General features: G+C 34.9%; 1 protein-coding gene across 1 annotated transcript in view; it reads left to right on the top strand.

Moving 5' to 3' along the window:
* ADAM9 (ADAM metallopeptidase domain 9) overlaps positions 1 to 18056 on the top strand; it is a 127721-nt gene that overhangs the window by 73574 nt on the left and 36091 nt on the right. The window contains exons 15-16 of the mRNA XM_025993635.2: positions 2512 to 2617; positions 12678 to 12861. Coding sequence (XP_025849420.2) covers positions 2512 to 2617; positions 12678 to 12861 — 290 coding nt within the window. The remainder of the gene's footprint in view (positions 1 to 2511; positions 2618 to 12677; positions 12862 to 18056) is intronic.

Raw genomic sequence — 18056 nt, 5'->3', positions numbered from 1 at the left:
TCTGCTAGCAGCCAATTGTGTTTGTTCCAGTCACACATTCTGGAACTGGGGAAGAAAGTAAGGGATGAGTTCGGGGTCCTACTGGGCCCTCTGTGAGTGAGGAGGACTTAGCTGAAGCTCCACTGATCACCTGACCTCTGTAGCTCCCTATTCTGACAGGTAGGCCACCGTGATGTTTTGGGTCTCCTGGATTCAGTGCCAGTTCAGAGCTGATGTTCAGTAGTTCCTGAAAGGTCTGATTTTTCTTTTCCACGGTGCCTAGTTATCATGGTAAAAGGCCATAGGTCCAGTTAGGGAAGGACGGGAGAATGAGAGTATAAATTTGTGGCAGTGTATCAGGGTTCTACCTGAAGGAGACCTGTCCTCTCCTTCATTTAAGAGTTTCTGGGTCTGTAGTATGGCTCAAGTTTGGGAATTGATTGAGGGCCCATGCCACCCTTTTTTTCATTTGACCTAGAACTTTTCTGCTTATACAGATGTAGCAAGAATGTCCTGGTAAGCTTCCTCTCTTTTTATTTCTAGGAGCACCATGATCAACTAACCAGTGCCGTTGGTCTGTACAAGTCAGATTTTTCTGATTGCTCTTTTGACTTTTCTATTTGTTAGTGCAACAGGAAAATCAAGTAGCTGTACTACAGGAGTTTTGGTGAAAACCCATAGAGAGAGAGTTTGCATTGAGGCATGGCAGCACCTTCTGTCAGCTTTATTTTGATTACACACTGATGTTAGCTGTCCCTGCAGTGATAGTCTACATTGTATTCCATTTTATGTTTCCTACCCTGGATTCAAGTGATTAAGGTTCTCAAGGTAAATAAAGGTTGCTTTCCACACAATGAAGCAGATTGCTTTGTTTGATAATTGACAGTGATGGGTTTATGCCCAAACCATACTGAGATCTTATTTTCCAACTTCTGTTTCTTTCTTGAGCCAGTAGGGACAGGAACAACACTTTCAATTGAGCAGAATAAGTGAGCACCAGATGTTTGTTGAGGCTTGTCTTTTAAGACAACAGAGAATTACTAACAGGAACTTTCCTGTTTCTCTCCAGAGAGGTACTGGTAAACTATACCCATTATTTATCAGGGTGTGGAACACTTAGTAGGGAATAATATATATTTAATGAAGAAAAGAAGGAAAGAGGAAGGGAGGAAGAAAAATTGAAAGGAAAGAAGGACCCAACTCTTCTATTTTTATTTTTGTTTTTCTCAGGAAGATCAGTCATGAGTACTGTGTTACATTTCTCAGATGCTAGAGTTGTTGACTTTGCCCAGACTTCCTTTGTCTCTAGTTTTGATCTCTAGTTCTTTTATACCCCTTATCCTATGGTGGGTCAGGAAGTGATTGAGTGAAGAGGCTCTGTCAATTCTGATCCATTTTGCAAAAATAGGCAGGTTATCGCAGACTGAAAAATAATTACAGGTTCATTTTAATGAGGTAAATACTGTTATTTAGTAAAGATGTGTAGGACTAAGGGAACTACAGTTATTTTGCTTTGTAGAGATTACCTGGAAGTTTAGAGCTTCTTCTGTTCTGTAGAAGGGCCCTGCAAGGGATGTTTGTCCCGGGCAGGTATTTTGCATTCCCTTTCCATGTTGTGTGGTCCTCTGCCTCTTTCTTGTGCCAACTTCTTTTACCTCACGTCCATTTTCTTTTAAACAAAACATAGCAGTAGACGTGTAAGTGAAGGTGAGTGAATTCCTTTCTTCAACACAAAGTGCTGGCATTTTGGTTTAAAAATATTTACAAGTAGAACTTTTTTCAGAATGTGTAATTTGTGGGCAAATTGAACATGAAGTGATTAAAACATATGTAACATAAGAAAGCAAAAATAGTCTGCTACCTTGTCAGCTGTCATGGCTGTGTGCCTATCTATCTTGTTGGTGGGGGCATCTAAATTTAGCATCTATATATGGTAAATTAAAAAAATCAGTAGAAATAGCGAGCAGTGTTTTCATCAGCCCTTTCCAGCTTGATTTTTTTTAAGAGATTTTATTTATTTATTCATGAGAGACACACAAAGAGAGGCAGAGACACAGGCAGAGGGAGAAGCAGGTTCCCTGTGAAGCCTGATACAGGACTTGATCTCAGAACCCCAGGATCATGACCTGAGTCAAAGGCAGATGCTCAACCACTGAGCCACAGAGGTGCCCCTCCAGCGTAATCTAATGAAGCGGCAGATATATGTTTTGAGAGTAGTGAGAAGGGATATGCTTAGAACACCACCAGACTGTACAATGCCTTTCCATTTATTTATAATTTCATCTTGTTTAATGACATTTCTTTTAATGACTTTTCTTTGAGTCCAGGCTAGCTTTTAAATATAATCTAAGCTTTACTTTTACATCTTGTTGTGAAGTATAAAAGTGGAACAATAAAGTTTTTTCCTTGAGGCTTGAAAATCTTTAGAAGGTAATGTGGCAGTTGATGCAGGGTATGGGTTGTCCTAGGGAATACTTTTATTTCTGACTTAAATTGCCATACTTTTTTTTTTTTTTTTTTTTAATGTTACAGAAGCCAAGGCTGCCCCAAGAGATTGTTTCATTGATGTGAATTCTAAAGGTGACAGATTTGGCAATTGTGGTTTCTCTGGCAATGAATACAAGAAGTGTGCCACTGGGTAAGTGGAGGCAAGGTTGTAAAGGAATGTGAAAGATTGTAAGACCAGTCATTTCTAGTATCTTTTATAACTCCTTGTGACTGCTGGCTTTCTCCCCCTTAAATACTGAACTTTTCAAACTTAAAATTGTATAGCATAAGGCTTCAGAGAAACTCTGAAAAGAACTAGTAAAATAAGTCGTCCCTTTTGATGTTAACAGTCTAAAATCTAGTAGATTTTAGAATCTTTTTTTTCTTATTCTACAGTTCTACCTCAAATAAAGTCTTCCTCTTCTATTTTTTTAATTAAAAGATGATGCTAATAAATGTGTAGATAAAGGTACCTGCAAAATTTATTCTGGGTGTTATGTTCTTCTTGCTCATAATTTTAAGGTGACAAATTAAAACCTTTTTTTGTTTCTATAATATTTGCTTATGGTAAAAATTAATAATTATTAAAAAAGTATAAATGAGAAAAAATCCATCCATAAACTCATTCAGCATATATTTACTAGTTTCAGTGTGTTTCTTCCCCCTTTTTTGTTTCTTTGCACTATAGGTATACACACTGATATTTTGTGTCATTCGAATGATTCTGTAATACTGTGTATCTCTTGTGCTCTACAGCCTACTCTGCCAATTAGTCTAAGCAAGTGTAGTGAAACAATGTTTTCTCAGAATAAATAACAACAGTGATCTCTATGTTGCTAAGTCCAACTTTCATTTTTAGGTCTTCATGCTACTGGACCTTTCAGTAGCATTCAACTATGTTGACCATTTTGTCCTTGAAGAAAGCTCTTTCCTTGGCTTCTGTATGAAAAGTTTTTCTAGTATTCTTTTCTGTGTTTCTAGTTGCTCTTTTAATGTGTTTATTTGTAGGCTTATCTTTCTCTACTCAGCCATGCAATGCTGTGAGACACCAGCTATGTGGGCCTGTGTGTGGTCTTCTGCCCCTCTACACATTCTGTTCCTTCTGGCTGGCACATTGTCTCCACTCCTCCAGATCTCAGTTTCAAAGACTTTCTCAACTTTCTTAGCAGAGCCAGAGAGCCTTCTTGTAGGTGTTCTTACTGCTGTGTGCTTTTGTTAGCTAACTTATTTTATCTAATTCTTGTTATTAAAATAAGGTATATCTCACAGAATATTCAGAATTTACCTTTCTTGATATATAAAACAGAATAGATAGAGGGAAAATTAAAAAACCAAGAAAGTATATTAAAAGAGGATATGAATGTGACTTTTGATACCTATCTTGAGTAATTTAAAAAGTAGTTGTAGATATAAGTTCTCTTGCATTCACATAGCACTTTTGGGGAAGTCAGACTATTATTCTTAATAAATGTTTAGTATATTTAAATTCCATGGGAAGGTTTTAGCCCAAACCACTGCCCTAGTAAGAATGATAAAAGTTATATAGTATCTTAGAATAAGATAGTTTAAGGGATAATTTTCCGGGTAGAAAGAAAATCGAATACAAAGTCAGTTATAAGCATAGAATTTTCATGATTCTTTTATGGTGTTTAGGAAAGACACAGCAGGGCTCTGTCCTACACTTTGGGGGAGATTTAGACCCATTTTGGTTAACATAATCTGTCTGAATTAAAATGAGAAAAGTAGGAACGTGAATGTTGAAGGAAGGATAAACTGGTTAAAAGATTACGTGCTGCTTTTTCATTGAATTTGATAGTTTTTTTATTGTTCAGTTCATAGTATTTTAAAATTTATATTGTGATTTCTCCTGCGGCTCTTGGGTTATTGAAAGTATATTATTTAATTTCCAGATATTTGGGAGTATTCTGGTTATCTGGTTGTTTTTGGTTTCTAGTTTAATTCCATTGAGTTCTCAATGGAAACTTTAATTCTTTTTTTTTTTTTTTTGATTTTATTTATTTATTCATGAGAGACACACAGAGAGGCAGAGACATAGGCAGAGAGAAGCAGGCTCCATGCAGGGAGCCCAATGTGGGACTCGATCCTGGGACTCCAGGATCATGCCCTGGGAAGAAGGCAGATGCTCAACTGCTGAGCCATCCAGGCGTCCCAGGAAACTTTCTTTTCAGTTTCTTGAGATGTGAATCATGGTCCAGCATATGGCCTGTTTTGGTGAATATCCATGTACAAGTGAAAAAAAAGTGTATTCTATAGTTATTAGATTATGTTATTCTGTAAGTGTCAAATTAACAGTTTTATTCAAATTTCCTATATCTTTGGGTTGTATGTGTATGTTTTATGTTGGTCCTTACATTTCTGAGAGAAGTATGTTAAAATCTTGAGCTATGATTATAAAGTCATCTATTTTTATTTTTAGTTCTATGATTTCTTTTTGCTGTATATCATTTGAATTTGTGTTATTAAGTGCTTATGTTACTAGGTGCATTCACATTTAGGATTGTTATGTCTCCCAAATGAATTGACTCTTTTATTGTTCCCAGATTTTTTTCTTTATCTTTGGAATATTATTTTCTAGCATTTTTCACAGTTTTACTCTATGTGACTATTTGGTGGTCAACATTCATCGGTAAACTATTATAAAATTTAGTGACATGTTTTATCTTCTGTGTTTAGCATAATATTTGGCACATAAAAGTACCTATTAAATATTTGTTGAATTGAATGCAGGAAAAGATGATATAGCCAGTGGGATTGAATGAACTGAGCTAAAACCTTTGGATAAGTGGAGACTTGGAAAGCTTATTGGACATACCTGATCCTATCTTTAGCCTGGTTCTGTTTCCATGTTTGCCAAGTATCTTAATGAAATGATAGAAACTATACTTACTTAGAAAACTTACAAATTACTGGGAGGCTGATTTGAAAAGCACTTTATGATAGTAATATAGTACTAATATAGTCATTAGAAATATACATCTGAAGTTAGACTCTGGGTTTAAATACTGCTTCACCCACCAGATCTCTGAGGCTTTGGATGAGTTGCCTCACTTTTCTTTTTTCTTTCTTTCTCTCTCTCTCTCTCTCTCTTTCTTTCTTTCTTTCTTTTTTCTTTTTTCTTTTTTTTTTACATCTATACCTCATTTTTCTATAAAATGGGGATAATAATAGTACCTGCTTCAGTTGTTTTGAATGTGTTGATGGGTGTTATAGTACTAAGAGCACCTGGTTCATTATACGACTCATCGTGGTTGTCATCATTGCTATCTTTATAATCATCCTCACAGAAAATGTATAAACTCTAGAAAAATCTAAGGAAAGTTACATGTATGGTCCTACTACCTAGAGATATTTCCTTAAATATTTGTTATATTTCCTTATGTGTATGTATGTATTTATAGAAATACATTTGTCCCTCATACAGGTATGCAATACATATATGTGGACTCAGAGACCCACATCTGTGTGTGAAAACAAAATTGCATAGTATGGTTTAAATTATTTTATAAATCTGTGTTTACTTTTCACTGTATTAAGAGTGTTTACAGAATGTGTCCAACTTCTTTTAAAATTTTCTTATTTTAGAAATTCAAGTTGTTTCTAGTAATTTTCTATTTTAGGTAGGATTGTGACATATACAACTTTAGTGTTTGTTTATATTTCTCTGATAATTTCTTACTAGATTTTTCTAAAAAAATATGGACAAGTTTTAAGGCTCCTCGTGACTACTTCCAAATTGACTTCCAAAACATTTAGCTGATTCATGTTTCCATTGTCCCTTCACCAATGCGGATTGTTATCTTAAAAAATATAGTTGACCTTTGAACAACATGGGGATTAAAGGTGCCGACTTTCCACGCAGTGAAAAATTCACTTTAACTTTCGACTCCCCCAAAACTTTACTACTAATAGTCTACTATTGACAAGAAACCTTACGGCACAGATTAACATATATTTTCTGTTATATGTATTGTGTATTATAATCTTACAATAAAGGAAGGTAGAGAAAAGAAAATGTTATTAAGAAAATCAAAAGGAACTTTTGCATCTGTTCATCAGGGATATTGGTCTTCATCAGGAATATTTGTCTGTAACTCTCCTTTTTGGTGGGGTCTTTGTCTGATTTTGGAATTAAGGTGATGATGGCCTCATAAAACGAGTTTGGAAGTATTCCATCCCTTTCGATCCTTCAGAATGGCTTTAGTAGAATAGGTCTGTTCTTCTTTAAATGTTTGATAGAATTCCCCTGGGAAGCCATCTGGCCCTGGACTTTTGTGTCTTGGGAGGTTTTTGATGACTACTTCCATGTCCTCCCTGGTTATTGGCCCATTCAGGTTTTCTCTTTCTTCCTATTTCAGTTTTGGTAATTTGTGGTTTTCCAGAAATGCATCCATTTCTTCTAGATTGCCTAATTTATTGGCGTATAGCTGTTCATAATATGTTTTAAAAATCGTTGTATTTCCTTGGTATTGGTGGTGATCTCTCCTTTTTCATTCATGATTTTATTAATTTGAGTGTTTTCTCTTTTGTTTTTAATTAGGCTGGCTAATGGTTTATCTATCTTATTAATTCTTTCAGAGAACCAACTCCTGGTTTTGTTGATCTGTTCTACAGTTCTTCTAGTCTCTGTTTCATTGAGTTCTGCTTAAATCTTTATTATCTCTCTTCTTCTGGTTGGTATAGATTTTATTTGCTATTTTTTCTCCAGTTCCTGTAGGTGCAAGGTTAGCTTGTGTATTTGAGTTGTTTCCAAATTTTTGAGGGATGCTTGTAGCCAGTAGGATCCAACAGTACATTAAAAGATTATACACCTTGACCAAGTGGGATTTATCCCCAGGATGCAAGGTTGGTTCAACACTAGTAAAACAATCAAATGTGATAGATCACATCAACAAGAGAAAAAACAAGAACCATATGATCCTCTCAATAGATGCAGAGAAAGTATTTGACAAAATACAGCATCCATTCCTGATCAAAACTCTTCAGAGTGTAGAGATACAGGGAACATTCCTCAGCATCTTAAAAGCCATCTATGAAAAGCCCACAGCAAATATCATTCTCAATGGGGAAACACTGGGAACCTTTCCCCTAAGATCAGCAACACAATAGGGTTGTCCACTCTCACCACTGCTATTCAACATAGTACTAGAAGTCCTAGCCTCAGCAATCAGACAACAAAAAGAAATAAAAGGCATTCAAATTGCCCATAAAGTAGTCAAACTCTCCCTCTTTGCAGATGGCATGATACTGTACATAGAAAACCCAAACAACTCTACCCCAAAATTGCTAGAACTCATACAGCAATTCAGCAATGTGGCAGAATATAAAATCAATGCCCAGAAATCAGTGGCATTTCTATACACTAACAATGAGACTGAAGAAAGAGAAATTAAGGAGTCAATCCCATTTACAATTGCACCCAAAAGCATAAGATACCTAGGAATAAACCTAACCAGAGAGGTGAAGGATCTATACCCTAAAAACTACAGAACACTTCTGAGAGAAATTGAGGAAGATACAAAGAGATGGAAAAATATTCCATGCTCGTGAATTGGAAGAATTAATATTGTGAAAATGTCAATGCTACCTAGGGCAATTTACACATTCAATGCAATCCCTATCAAAATACCACGGACTTTCTTCAGAGAGTTGGAACAAATCATCTTAAGATTTGTGTGGAATCAGAAAGGACCCCGATTAGCCAGGGGAATATTAAAAAAGAAAACCATAGCTGGGGGCGTCAAAATGCCAGATTTCAGGTTGTACTACAAAGCTGTGGTCATCAAGACAGTGTGGTACTGGCACAAAAACAGACACATAGATCAATGGAACAGAATAGGGAACCCAGAAATGGGCCCTCAACTCTATGGTCAACTAATATTTGACAAAGCAGGAAAGACTATCCACTGGGAAAAGGACAGTCTCTTCAATAGATGGTGCTGGGAAAATTGGACAGCCATGTGCAGAAGAATGAAACTGGACCATTCTCTTACACCATATACAAAGATAGACTCAAAATGGTTGAAAGATCTAAATATGAGACAGGAATCCATCAAAATCCTAGAGAACACAGGAACACCCTTTTGAACTTGGCCACAGCAACTTCTTGCAAGATGAATCCATGAAGACAAGGGAAACAAAAGCAAAAATGAACTATTGGGACTTAATCAAGATAAAAAGCTTTCACACAGCAAAAGAAATGGTCAACAAAACTAAAAGACAGCCTACAGAATGGGAGAAGATATTTGCAAATGACATATCAGTTAAAGAGCTAGTATCCAAGATCTGTAAAGAACTTATTAAACTCAACACCCAAGAAACAATCCAATCCTGAAATGGGTAAAAGACATGAACAGAAATTTCACCAAGGAAGACATAGACATGGCCAACAAGCACACGAGAAAATGTTCCGCATCACTTGCCATCAGGGAAATCAAAATCAAAAGCACAATGAGATACCACCTCACACCAGTGAGGATGGTGAAAATTAACAAGAGAAGAAACAACAAATGTTGGAGAGGATGTGGAGAAAGGGGAACCCTCTTGCACTGTTGGTGGGAATGTGAACTGGTACAGCCACTCTGGAAAACTGTATGGAGGTTCCCAAAAAGAGTTAAAAATAGAGCTACCTTACAACCCAGCAATTGCACTACTGAGTATTTACCCCAGAGATACAGATGCAGTGACAAGCCGAGACATTTGCCCCCAATGTTTATAGCAGCAATGTCCACAATAGGCAAACTGTGGAAGAAGGCATGGTGTCCTTCGACAGATGAATGGATAAAGATGATGTGGTCTATATACACAATGGAATATTACTTAGCCATCCAAAAGGATGAATACCCACTATTTACTTCATCATGTATGGAAACAGAGGGTATTATGCTGAGTGAAGTAACTCAATCAGATAAGGACAATCATTATGTGGTTTTACTCCTACGGGGAATATAAAAAATAGTGAAAGGAATTATAGTGAAAGGAGAGAAAATGAGTAGGAAAAATCAGAGACGGTGCCAAAACATGAGAGACTCCTAACTCTGGGAAAGAACAAGGTGTAGTAGAAGGGGAGGTGGGTGGGTGAATGGGGTGACTGGGTGACAGGCAGTGAGGCAGGCACTTGACGGGATGAGCACTGGGTGTCATAATATATGTTGGCAAATCGAACTCCAATAAAAAAAAAGGGAAGAGAAGAGAAAATACATTTATAGTACTGTACTGTAAAAAATCCATGTGTTAAGTAGACCCGTGCAGTTTGAACCTGTGTTGTTCTGGGGCTATCTGGACTTTTCCTATTTGTTATATCAAATAGATACTGCATTTTTATTTTAAATAAATTTGTAAATATTTAAGTTTATTGTTGTTGTTTAAGAGATGTATAAGGGGACGTAGAGAAAATGTGGCTTCTACTCCTATCCTCTTTCCCTGGTCCCTGCTGAACAGGTGTGTGTTCTCTTAGTTTTTGTGTTTCTTTCCAGAGTCTTTATGCAAATGGATAGTCTTATTGCCTAATCCCCTTCCAGCTCTCTGTTGTATGTACTGCAGACGCTGTTGTGCAGATCGTATTGTTGTGTGAAAAAGCTATCTTGTATCTCGGTATATAGATGTTGTCATCTTTTCTAAACTTTATTTTATTTATTTATTTTTTTAAGATTTTATTTATTTATTCATGAGAGAGAGAGAGAGAGGTAGAGACACAGGCAGAGAGAGAAACCACTGAGCCACCAGGGTTGCCCTTGCTAAACTTTTTAAATGACAGATTTCAATTATACAGAGGAGTAGAAGGAATACTGTGATGAAACCCATGTAGCCTAGATTAGAACATTGTTAATATTTTGTCATATTTGTCTAGACTTTGCCAAACTATTTCAAAGTAAATTATAGGCATTACAATACTTCACTGCTAAATTCTTTGGTATTCATTTCCAACACATCTGGTCGTTCACACTAGCAGTTTCAGACCTACCAAAATTAATAATTTCCTAATATCATATAATACCTGGTCAATATTAAAGTTTCTCCAGTTGTCCTCAAATTGTGTTTCATAGCTGCTTTTGTTCCACATTGGGATTCTGTCAATGATCATGCATTGAATGTAGTTGTCATGCTATTTAAGTCACTTTTAATCTAATATAGTCTTCTATTATTTCTTTCTTTTCAATGATAGTGACCTAAGGAAATAAACTGGGCCAGTGGTCTTTTAGAATGGCCCATGTTCTGCGTTTATTTGGTAGTTTCTTAGTATTGCTCAACATGTGTCTCTATCCCCTGATTTTTTTTTTTATAAATCAGAAGTTAAGTCTAAAGTTTTAACTAGATTCGCATTAAATATTTTCAGGAAGAACACATCATAACTGGCACATTATGTCAAGGAGGCACATAATTCTGGGTTGTTTATTTTATTAGTGATACTAAGTGGTGATAACCAGATAACTTGCTACTGTAGAGTTATGTTTTTCCCATTACATTTATCAGGTAATATGTGGAAGAGTGATGATTTTGTACCATATAAACAGCTATTTTCCCACAAATGTTTCATCTCGCGGTTTTAGCATGTATTGATTATCTTTTCCTGAAGCAATTGTTATATTGAGGCTTGCAATGGGATTTTCTTTTTAACAATGAACATCTCTTAGCTTTGTTGACTGTTTGCATTCTTTATTTTGTGAATTGCTTTTTTTGTGTCTTTGCTAATTTTTTCTGTGGAAGTGGTTATTTTTTTCCTACTGATATGCAACAGCTTTTTAAACATTGAGTATTTTCCTTTTACTCTAATATGTCACTAAGACTACCCATGAAACCCTATCTATATCATAGCAACACGGATTTTGGTAGGCTCCAATAGATTTAACTTAAGTCTGCTATATGCTATGTTTTGTTTTAGAGGTTTTCATTTCTAATTTTAACCAACAATGTGAGGTAGATATTATTGGTTATCTCTTGTTTTTCAGATGAAGGAACTGAAGCTCAAAGTGTAAGCACATTATTTACAAATGGTGACATAAGAATAAATGTAAAGTTGAGACAAAATTACTAACTCTTGTTAGTGTAGGATGGAGGTCGAAGAGGAGAGTTAACAGTATATGCAAAGAGTAAATAGGGATTTTAGCTAGTGATCAGTTCAAAGGCATCAATAATGTAATGTAGTTAACAAAAAAGCTACTGTAATCTTAGGCTTAATAGTAGTACAATATCTAAAATGGAGGAAGTGTGAACTACATTTGTTCTTTGTCAAATTATAAGCAAAATTTCATACCCTACTCTGAGTAGTGTGCTTCAAGAGGCAGTGAGACAACCTGGAACATATTTAAAGGGAAGCTTCCTTGTTTCATGAGAAATGATTATAGGGTATTGCTCTGTTGACATTTAGCTCTATTTAGGAACTACATGATAATTGCCGTGTGATCTCATGTGGAAGTTCTGGGACCAGTGAGGAAAAGTTAAAAAGAGATAGATTTTAACTCAAGAAGTAAAATAGTTTTATGATATCTAGAATGGAAATCTTTAGAGGGTGATAAGTTAGAGGAATAGGTGAATTAGAGGAAAATAATATCCTATAATGACTTGATATCATAAAAGGAGATTGAATGGGAGGGTAGGTACTTGGATCACAAGATAGTCAAGTAGAAAATTTCAGTACAGTACCATAAGAGTTGATGTGAGTGGTATTTAGTGTGTTATGAAAGGATATAGCAAAGGTATTTAGCTAACACAGTGTTGGTGATAAGAATTTTAGTGAATTAATGAATTGACTCTTAAGGGAAGTAACTAAGAGTTAGCCCAAGCCAAGAAGGGTAGAGTCCTTTCTTGGTTATTTTACAGTACAGAATCTAATTTGCTCCTTACCGTAACTCTGTAAAAAGTCACAATTGAATTGTGGTATAGTCGTATTATTTTCTGTGTGAAAGCATTTATAAAATTATAAACAACTTTTTCATTAGGCTTTTTTGATCCCTATACAGATGGAAGAAGGAGAATGAGCACCACCTGGTTCCCTACTAATCTGTATCTCAGCATCCACTTACCTCTGCCATATTTTAAGAGAACTGCTTTGATGTCTTCACTCTCATACATTTTCTCTGTTTAGATTTCCTTCAACTAAATATCAATAAACTTTATGTGTCCAAATATATACTTTTTTCTTTTAATATACACTGGGTGCATTTTGTGTTTGCATTATGACTGTGTCTTTATAGGAATGCATTGTGTGGCAAGCTTCAGTGTGAGAATGTACAAGACATGCCTGTATTTGGAATCGTGCCTGCTATTATTCAGACTCCCAGTAAAGGCACCAAATGTTGGGGTGTGGATTTCCAGCTAGGATCAGATGTTCCAGATCCTGGGATGGTGAATGAAGGCACAAGATGTGACAATGGAAAGGTAACCAAAATGTTTTCTCTTTATGAAGTAAAGTTTAAAAGTTAAAAAAAACCCTTATACTAAGTAGTTATTCTTTTCTGATTTATAAAAGAAACCTAGTATTTATTATAGATTTTGGAAAATACAAAGCCACTATGGATAAAATTAAGAATGGCTGTTTTTCTACTGTTTAGATTTTATTGGCAGTCACATATATGGTTGACATTTGGTCTATGTTGTGATATACTGTGTGTGTTTCTTTTCCTGATCAATGTGCTATAATTTATTAGCTAGTCTGCTATTATGGGGGCTCTTAGGTGATTGCTGGGACTGTGTGTATGTGTGTGTGTGTGTGTGCACGCGCTTGCATGTCTCTGTACTAGAAATGGCATCATGCGTGTCTGTCCACGCTCTCTGCTATCCTAATCACCACTCTTTGGATCAGACATGAGTCAAGAATTAGCCTCTGACTTACCATTAGTAGTTTCTATATGAGAAGAGCTAGGCCAAATTCCCTTTGGGGTTAGAATATATAATTAAGAAAGACAATTCAGAGTAGTGCAGAAACTGTAAGAATTCTTTAGCGATGCCATGAAGAGTGAGCAGGACCAGAAGGTGTCAGGGTAAACCTCAGTCATATACAAGAGATATTGGGGAGCAGGAATGTGGAACAAGTGGAAGAAATCAACTTAGAGGAGAGTAGAGGATGAGGAGGGAGAGATCATAACTGACTGGTGACATGACTCGTGAAAAAGTCAGGTGGACTTGCAAGTTACCTCAGTGCCTACAGAATTTTTGGTGCCAATTCTGTCCTTCCTTTCTTACAAAAAGATCTTTGTGTTTTTGTGCCTGTCTTTGCCACTAAAAAACTTGGTTGCTGGAGTTAGTATAAACAGTGCTAGGCAATTTTTATTTATATAAATATTTCCGAATATTATGACTGTTTTCTGATGTTAAACTACTATGATGGGATATACGTGCCCCCCCCCCCCCCTTCTTAAGATTTATTTATTTTAGAGACAGACCATGAGTGGGTAGGGATGAGGGTGGGTGGGGGGAGGGGGTGGAAACAGAGGGAGAGGTAGAGAGAATTTCAAGCAGACTCCACACTGAGCATGGAGCCTGACAGGGACTCAGTGCCACGACCCTGAGGTTATGACCGTAGCTGAAATCAAGAGTCAGATGTTCAACTGATTAAGCCACTGAGGTGCCCCGGGTGTGCATACTTTTAAGATTTTAGATAGTTTTGCCAGATTTCTCTTTAGAAAAGTTTTTAATAGTTTACCTTCCATTCAGTTTTCAGTAGGAAATGCTTGAATTTTCCATAACATAGTCAAGGTTAGGTATCTATCATTTTAAAACTTCATTGGTGGTTTCCTTTTTATTTTACTCTTTCTTGATTGTTAGTGGTGTTAATTTTTTTTGTCTCTATATTCTTACTCCTTTTGTGATTTGCCTTGTTGATGTTCTTTGTCCACTTGAAAATTGGTCTGTGTCTTACTGATTTTAAAGAACATTAATGTCATATAAATGTTCTGTATATGTATATGATATTTTGCTTGGCTTATTTCTTGCCTCTTGTTTTTAGTAACTTTTTTGCTATATTTGCATTTTTATGTATTTAAATCTATTATTCCTTTACTTTATAGTTTCTAACTTTACTTACATATTTTATAAGATCTTTCTCAGTGTAATATCATATTATTCTCTGGTATTTTCTAGTAGACTTTGTATTTTATTTAACACCTGTTTAATTCAGGGGAGTGTTGAGTGTATATAGTATGAGGTTGGTATTCTTTTTTTACCCCCCTTTAATCATTACTGTGTGCGGAGTTCTAATGTCATTTTTTTCAGAATGGTTTATCATTTGCCTTAATTTCATTTATAATCCCTCTTTTAATTTGAAATCTTATTTAAATTACTTATTAAATTTTTATATATTCTAGGGCTTCATTTCTGTTTTTTTCTCTCCATGCCCACTGATATTTCTAATTATTCATGTGTTAGTACTGTCTTATTTTAGTTTTTATTGGTTTTATAATGTATTTTTAATATCTGATCATATAAGTGCCCATTCTTTTTCCTACTTTGCTTGGATATTTTTATTTACTTATCATTCCAGATGAACTTGAGAAATTTTTGTTGAAGTACAAAAAAATTAAAAACTAAAAAACTAAAAAGCACTTTGGAATTTTTGTTGGGATGGCATTAAATTTATAAACTTGCAGTGGGGAAAAGTGACATCATTACATTATTGAGTCTTCTAATAGGAGGGCATGGTACGTGTCTCTGTTTTTGGGGGGGTCTTTTAAAGATTTAGACCTAAAGGTTTTTCTGGGGTTTTTTGTTTTATTGCTGGGTATATTTTTATTATTATAAATAGGCCCCTTTTTTCCTATCACGTGTTCTAATTTGTTATGTTACAATTTCTAATTGATTTTATTGGAAGGAAAAGCTATTTTGTTTGTGTTTTTGACTGGGTATTATTGACATTCAGAAAAACATTCATTTGTATATGATTATTTTGTTACCCGCCATACCCCTTGTGCCACCTATTTTTATTGTTAATTATATTAGAATTTTCTAGGTAAACAGTCATGATCTGTAGATAAAATGTTGATTTCCTTTCTGATATTTACAATTTGGATTTGTTTTCTTGTGTAGTTACAATGATAGCACTTCTATAATAATTTCAAATAATTAGCATACATCATTGTCTTGACCCTGACATGACCGGGAATGCATCTAGACATTCAAGGTTATGTATGATTTTTGTTAATGGCTTGGGGTAGATATTATTTTTCATTTAGTGGAGTATCCTCTTAATCCTATTTTATAAGAATTTTAAAAAAATAATAGATTTTACATTTATGGGTAGTTTCTTTGACACTAAAAATATTAGATACTATTAAAATAATCATTATTTACCTTTGACCTACTGCTATGTGGTGGGCTATATCAATGAATTCCCTAACATTAAATTATCTTTACATTAAAATTATCTGGAGCACACACAGGTAACATTAAATTTTTCTTTAGATATATTCCTGGATTCTGTGTCCTAGCAAATTTACTTTTGTGTTTTAGAACTGTATAATTTTGATGGTTTTTGATTTTATGAAATTTTACCCTGGATTATAAGTCAGTGCTCAAGTCAGATAAAAACTCTGATGAGATTGAATTAAAACACAATAGGAAATTAATTGATTTAAACCAAAGAATCACATAAAGAGCTTTGGAACCCAGAATCTCAAATAATGTTCCTGTGATTCTTTCCTGTATTTTTCATCTTTGCTCCTTCCTGTTGGCTTCTTGCCCCTCCCCTGTGCTGGTTTTATTAAGATATAATTGACATATAATGTGGTATAAATTTGGGACGCCTGGGTGTCTCAGTGGTTGGGCTCTGTCTTTGGCTCACAGCGTGATCCTGGAGTTTCCAGATTGAGTCCCAAGTTGGGCTCCCTGCATGGAGCCTGCTTCTCCCTCTGCCTGTGTCTCTGCCTCTCTCTCTCTCTGTCTCTCTCATGAATAAATAAATAAATAATAAATAAATAAATAAATAAATAGGGCTGTCTACAAAATGGTATAAAGTGTATGGTGTGATGATTTGATGCATGTATATATTGCAAAATGATTACCATAGTAAGGTTAGTTGACATATCTATTATTAAGAATATTTAAGATTTACTCTCGGCAGATTTCAAGTATATAATATTGTTAACTATAATCACCATGCTGAATATTAGATACCCAGAACTTATTCATCTTATAACTGGAAGTTTGCACCATTGGACCAACATCTCCTCATTTCTCCCATTCTCCAACCTCTGGAAACCACCTTTCTACTTTTACTGCCTGTTTTCTGAGTGTAACTTTTTTTTTTTTTTAATATTACACATATAAATGAGATCATATGGTATTTGTCTTTCTTTGTCAACTTACTTCACTGAAATAATGCCCTCTAAGTCCATGCATGTTGTCAGAAGTGGCAGGACTTGTTGTTCACGAATGTGTTTACTTTTTTATATTTTTGTGAATTTTCCATTTTTCCTCCTGTTAAGTAATTTCTGGTTTCATACTGTTGTAGTTGGAAAAGATACTAGATGTGATTTCAGGCTCCTTAGATTTTTTAAGTCTTGCTTTGTGGCCCAACATAAGTTGTGTTCTGTAGAGTGTTCTGTGTATGCTCGAGAATGTTTTCTGCTGCTGTTGCATGGGCTGTTCCATTTATGTTTGTTAGATCCATTTTTGTCTATAAAATTATTTAGGTCTGTCTGCTGTTTCCTTATTAAATTTCTGTTTGGACGATCTATCCAGTGTTGAAAGTGGAGTATGGAAGTCCGCTATTATTACTGTATTGCTGTCTATTTTTCCCTTCAGTTATTTTTTGCTTTAGATATTTAGGTGCTCCAATGTAGGGTGTGTAAATACTTAAAATTATTATATCTTCTTGATGAATTGATTCCTTTATCGCCATTTCATAACCTTCTTTGTCTCTTGCAACCAATTTTAATTAAAAGTCTATTATATATGTGATATAAGTATACCCATTTACATGGGATATTTTTTCTATTCCTTCACTTTCAACCTGTTTCCTTATCACTAAAGTAAGCCTCTTTTAGACATATTATTGGATCTTGTTTCTTTTTTTTCTTTTAAGCCTATTCAGCCACTTTGTGTCTTTTGATATGGGATTTTTTCTCTTTATCTTTTACATGTCTACTATGTTTCTTCTTTTGTGGTTATCATGAAGCTTATATAAACATTTTGTAGTGATAATGGTCTATTTTAAACTGATAATAACTTACATTAAATTGAAATTGCATACAGAAACTCTATACTTTTACTTCTCTCATTTTAAACTATTGGTGTCATACTTTGCATCTTTTTATATTGTGCATCCATTAATAAGCTGTTAGTTATTTTTATTTTTAAAAAATTTTTATGCTAGAGATACAGTGATTTACACTGCACCATTACAGTATTAAGGTATGAATTTTATGGTTTTATGTTTTCATATTGTTAGTATCTTTTCATTTCAACTTGAAGAATTCTTTTTAACATTTCTTGTAAGCCTTTGTTTGTCAGGGAATGTCTTTAACCCTCCTTCATTTCTGAAGTACAGTTTTGCCAGATATAGTGTTCTTGGTTGGCAATTTTTTGTTGTTGTTCAGCACATTGGCTCTATAATTCTACTTTGTTCTGGCTTGCAAAGT

The sequence above is a fragment of the Vulpes vulpes genome, chromosome 7 (assembly GCF_048418805.1).
Source record: "Vulpes vulpes isolate BD-2025 chromosome 7, VulVul3, whole genome shotgun sequence".
NCBI lineage: Eukaryota > Metazoa > Chordata > Mammalia > Carnivora > Canidae > Vulpes > Vulpes vulpes.
Note: the sequence above shows the minus strand (reverse complement) of the source record. Positions and strands in the feature narration are given on the sequence as shown.